This window comes from Miscanthus floridulus, chromosome 17, assembly GCF_019320115.1.
Source record: "Miscanthus floridulus cultivar M001 chromosome 17, ASM1932011v1, whole genome shotgun sequence".
In the NCBI taxonomy this organism is placed as follows: Eukaryota; Viridiplantae; Streptophyta; class Magnoliopsida; order Poales; family Poaceae; genus Miscanthus; species Miscanthus floridulus.
This window is the reverse complement of record NC_089596.1, coordinates 34,352,217-34,357,225: the sequence shown is the minus strand read 5'-3', so window position 1 is coordinate 34,357,225 and position 5,009 is coordinate 34,352,217. Positions and strand designations below refer to the sequence as shown.

General features: G+C 46.0%; 1 protein-coding gene across 1 annotated transcript; it reads left to right on the top strand.

The window, feature by feature from the left end:
- Positions 1-1,405: 1,405 nt before the first annotated feature.
- On the top strand, positions 1,406-4,740 carry LOC136514781 (stem 28 kDa glycoprotein-like). The gene is made up of 2 exons (XM_066508488.1): positions 1,406-1,987; positions 3,999-4,740. The coding sequence occupies exons 1-2, from the start codon at positions 1,497-1,499 to the stop codon at positions 4,381-4,383; spliced, it is 876 nt and encodes a 291-aa protein (XP_066364585.1). The 5' UTR covers positions 1,406-1,496; the 3' UTR covers positions 4,384-4,740.
- Positions 4,741-5,009: the final 269 nt, after the last annotated feature.

Here is a 5,009-nt window from a genome sequence, read left to right as displayed (position 1 = left end):
AGCTGAAAAACAGAGGCAGGGAGTTTGAATGGAATGGCTCGGGCTCGGGGAGGAAGAAATGAGCTGAATTATAGGCCGGGATTATTAGTCCCGGTTAGGGGTCCAAACCGGGACTAAAGATTAATCTTTATTCCCGAGGCATCACCCAAACCGGGACTAAAAGCTTTAGTCCCGGCTGGTATTACCAGCCGGGACTAAAGGTTTACCTTTAGTCCTGGTTGGTAATACCAGCCGGGACTAAAGGCCCCTGCCCCGCGGACGATCGTTGGGCAGGGACCTTTAGTCCCGGTTGTTATTAACAACCGGGACTAAAGGGTCCTTTAGTCCTGGGGGCAAAAAATGCCGAGGCTAATGCTAAATTGGGACATCGTTCTAAAGTCTGTTCTCTAGTAGTGTCTACATTTATTGCTGCATGCATGTGTCCCTAGATTCAATACGATGGAGAGAGTGAAAAAACTTTGGAACTTTGAAGCAATCTAAACAAGGCCTTGATTTGAGGCCCTTGGGTACATGTGTTTTTTTTTTTTCAAAAACTGCATCTACTAATTTATTTTGGTCACGGCTAAAATTAATTTATGTAGCAGTAGAATACACCTATGAACCAATATTACACACACCCGAGTTTGTACAGATGTTCAAAATATCCGGCTATGGCCTATAGTGGCTGTGCTCTATATCAGCTATGAGCAGCTATAGCGGGCTGCTATATCAGCTACAGCGGGATTGAAATCAATGTGATGGAGATGCCCAGAGGTCACGGGGTCCCAACAACGATGAGCTAGCTGTCAACTAGTACGTTTTGTCAAATTTGATCGTGGTCGTGGCCGTGCCACGCCAATAATGAAGGCTAAAATTCACCCCTGGTCTCATTCATAGAGGTATCCTGTGCCTATCAGAGCTTTTGCATGCATGCATGCTGTGCCTGTCATGTCATCATATCGGTCCTCCGCATCTCACGAATAAGGCCTTGTTTAGTTCGCGAAATTTGGATTTTGGGACTACTGTAGCACCTTCGTTTTTATTTGGCAAATAGTGTCCAAACATTGACTAATTAGGCTTAAAACGTTCGTCTCACAATTTCCCACCAAACTGTGCAATTAGTTTTTCTTTTCGTCTACATTTAATGCTCCATGCACGGACCGCAAACATTCGATGTGACAGGTACTGTAGTAACTTTTTGGATTTTGGGTGGAACTAAACCAGGCCTAATAATGGGTACACGGCCGGCCGCGCTCGTCTATTACCATTTACCATTCGTCCCATCGCGCACGTCCAAACCTGCCCTCAACGTCAGTCACGTGGTTCACGCGCTGGGCCGATGACATGTGGGCCCTCAACACTACCGCGACCGAGCAAGCAAACACGCTCGCTCTATAAAAGTTCACACAACCACGCCTGTGGATGGCAGAACAGGGCACAGTGTCCTCCTCCTCCAGTCCCAGTCCCAGGTAGTAGCTGGAGGCTAGAGCTAGCACGCAGATCGAGTGCGTGGCGCAATGGCAATGGCCACGGCCAAGCTCCTCCTCCTCATGGTCCTCGTGGCCGGCTGCTCCTGCGACGGCAGCGCGTGGCGGGGGCCGCTGAGCCGCCTGCGGATGCTGCCGACGGCGCAGTACGTCGTCGAGGCGGCCGCGGAGCGCCTCAAGGAAGACGTGTCGTCGGCGCCGTTGATCCACGCGCTGCACCCGCTGCTCGGCTCCGCGGGGGACTTCTCCAGGCGCGCCGGCGTGCCGTGCGACAGCTGGCGCCTGGCCGTGGAGACGTACAACAAGCGGGACTGGACGACGGTGCCGGCCAGCTGCGAGGGCTACGTCGGCCACTACATGCTCGGCGGCCACTACCGCCGGGACTCCCGCGTCGTCGTCGACGAGGCCGTCGCGTACGCCGAGACGCTCAACCTCGTCGGCAACGGCAAGGAGGTGTGGGTGTTCGATATCGACGAGACGTCCCTCTCCAACCTCCCCTACTACGCCACCCATGGCTTCGGGTACGTACGTACATGCGTTGTTTAATAGTAGTAATTTTTTATTTACCCGTGTACGTACTTCTATACGTACGCTAATCTGGGAATTACACGTACGTACGTAACGGTACTGAAAGTGGGAAGCTAAGAATTAGCTGGCCTGAGGTAATACCACAATAATTTGCTAGCACCACAGTACGCTAGACCCACTAATATAGAAACGGTTTTCATTAGAGCTAGCTAGTACGTATTTTTTTTCACTGACGATGTACAAAAGTAGACGCTAGTGCAGTGATTTTTTTGGAGGAGCCAACACACAAGAACCGCTAGTGAAATAAATCATTTCAGTTGTGTTTTATACAGCATCACCCTCAGTAGAAATGCTCCTATTTTTACCAGTGGTTGATTAAAACTACTACTAGTGGGAAAACAGTAAAATTGCCAAGTGCCTGAGGATTTGCCGAGTGCATTCCATCGGGCACTCGGCAAATCTCTTGTTTACCGAGTGCTTTTAATTCGACACTCGGCAAACATATAGCATTCGGCAAAGCAGTTACCGAGTGTTTTTGGGCCTTTGTCGAGTGCCCCTGACACTCGGCAAATCTACTGTATCCCGTAGTGAGTAGAAGAATATATATTTTTACTGCGGTTGGTTATGGGATATATATGTCAGCCACAAGTAAGTACAAATAGTCCTGTATATTTTGAGAGACGGTTGTCCTTAAGCCATATGCCACTAAAAATCTAATTTAAAATCATGCGTATATAAAATCCAGCGTATCAGTTGACGACCGAACATTGTTTTTTAATTTGTAAAAATGACTTCAACGCTAGCTATTCCGTCCATTTCAAGGTGTAAGCAGTTTAAAATTTTGTATAGAACAAAATATGCCACCATCTTTATAGTACATCTTTGTGGTATTCAGCCTGTTCGGCAGGCCGTAAATGATCGTGGATTATTTACTGCTGGCTGGTTTGATGTGAGAGAGAAATACTGTTCTGCCTGAAAATTTACGATAGTTTACGGAAGCGAACATGCTGGTATTGATATATTTTTTATATATAAACTTGTATTGTTTAATATTAGATAAATTTGACTTAGAAAAAAAATCAAAACGGTCTACTCTCACCATCCAAATAAAATTATAAATGCTTCTGATTCTATTCTAAGTGCAACTATTGAAAGTTTGACCAATTTTGAGCATTACCATCTCTGACATCAAAGAAGAAAAATGTAAAAATATACTCATCTTTTAATGGATCTCATGATGCTCATAAGGTATCATTCATAAATAATGTTGTTTTTTCTATTAACTTAATCATACTTGTATTAATAGTTTGATTTAGCACAAAGTTAGAAACTCTTACATTTACATGTTACAAATGTTCCAAACGTAATTGCGTATGGCCATGTGGGAGTAGTCCAGTAGAAAACCTTCTACCTTCTGACAAACTGAGGTGTAAATTAAAACATAAATATATATATATATATATATATATATATATATATATATATATATATATATATATATATATATATATATGTATGTATGTACGATGTATGTATGTATGTCCTTTCTTTGTGTCCTCTATCTCAATGAAAGGGGCACAGATTGTCCTGGAGACCTGGACAAGGGCAGCATGTGCCGAGCAAAACAATGCCTGACGGAGACGTCGATGAGATTATGCCAGATCAGACTAGGATCATGTACGCGTGCAGAGTACGTGCAGTAGGATATATTGCTGGTCCGCTTGGCCAACGCTTTCTGGCTACAGAAACCTTATCAATTTCTGGAATCTAGATAGCGTCCTATCCAAGAGCAGGCTGCCTACAGTTCACCCAGAATATGCCAGGTTCGGCTGATACATAAGCTGGCTGATAAGCCAGCTGAAGCTGTTTTGTTATGAAAGAAAAATACTGTAAATTCTATCTGATAAGCCGACCGATAAGTACACGCAAACGTTGCTGGCTTTCGCGTGCTCCCAACTATACTTTACCTCTATCTAATTGTTTTTTTTCAATCTTAATGCCTAGCACTAAGCCGTACAACGCGACGAGCTTCAACGAGTACGTGCTGGAGGGGAGCGCGCCGGTGCTGCCGGAGACGCAGCGGCTCTTCAAGAAGCTCATCTCCCTCGGCATCAAGCCGGTGTTCCTGACGGGGCGCACCGAGGACCAGAGGGCCATCACCGTGGCCAACCTCCGCCGCCAGGGCTACTTCGGCTGGATGAAGCTGCTGCTCAAGCCCGTCGGGCTCAAGGCCACCGCCATCGCCTACAAGTCCGGCGAGCGGCAGAAGCTCCAGGACGCAGGGTTCGTCATCGTCGGCAACATCGGCGACCAGTGGAGCGACATCCTCGGCGTGCCCGAGGGCGCGCGCACCTTCAAGCTGCCTGACCCCCTCTACTACATTGGCTAAGCGTAAGCGATGCTGCTACGCTGGCCTCCGTATAATTAATCCAACGGCGGCTAGATCTCCATCAGCCCCATCGATCAATCCGTCGCCTGGTTGCAATGCCTGTCCTGTTTGTGATGAACTGCTCTTTGTTTGTTATACCCCTCGCTTCTTACTTTATGACCGCTCCATGTTATCATTAATTCCTAAGGTTAATTTCCTGAGTTTAGTGGAAATAAGGCTGACTGATCAGTGCAGAGCCTGTCGATTTCTCAATAATTTGCTCATCATTATATATGTTATTCAAAGTGGATGAATCCTTTGTGGTACAATATATATATCTTCGTCTCCTCTATAAAGCTATAATATATTTTATGGTAACCCCATTTTATTTTTCTTAGCCTGGGATGGTATTTTTGGGCTGAGACGGGAGGGAAAGCCGGAGCAGGTCATGTGCCTAACGAAATGTTGAGCATGAAAGTTGGAAGAAATTAGCCTGTGTGCTCGTTCCGAAATAGGAAATTCAAATATTTCTGTGTTTAGTAGATATGATGGTTGCATTCTACACAAATGTTATTCGTATTTTCCTGTGTGTTAAATAAAGGACGAAATTAAGCTGTGATTTCCTCCCTGCGCCGCGCTCCCTTTCT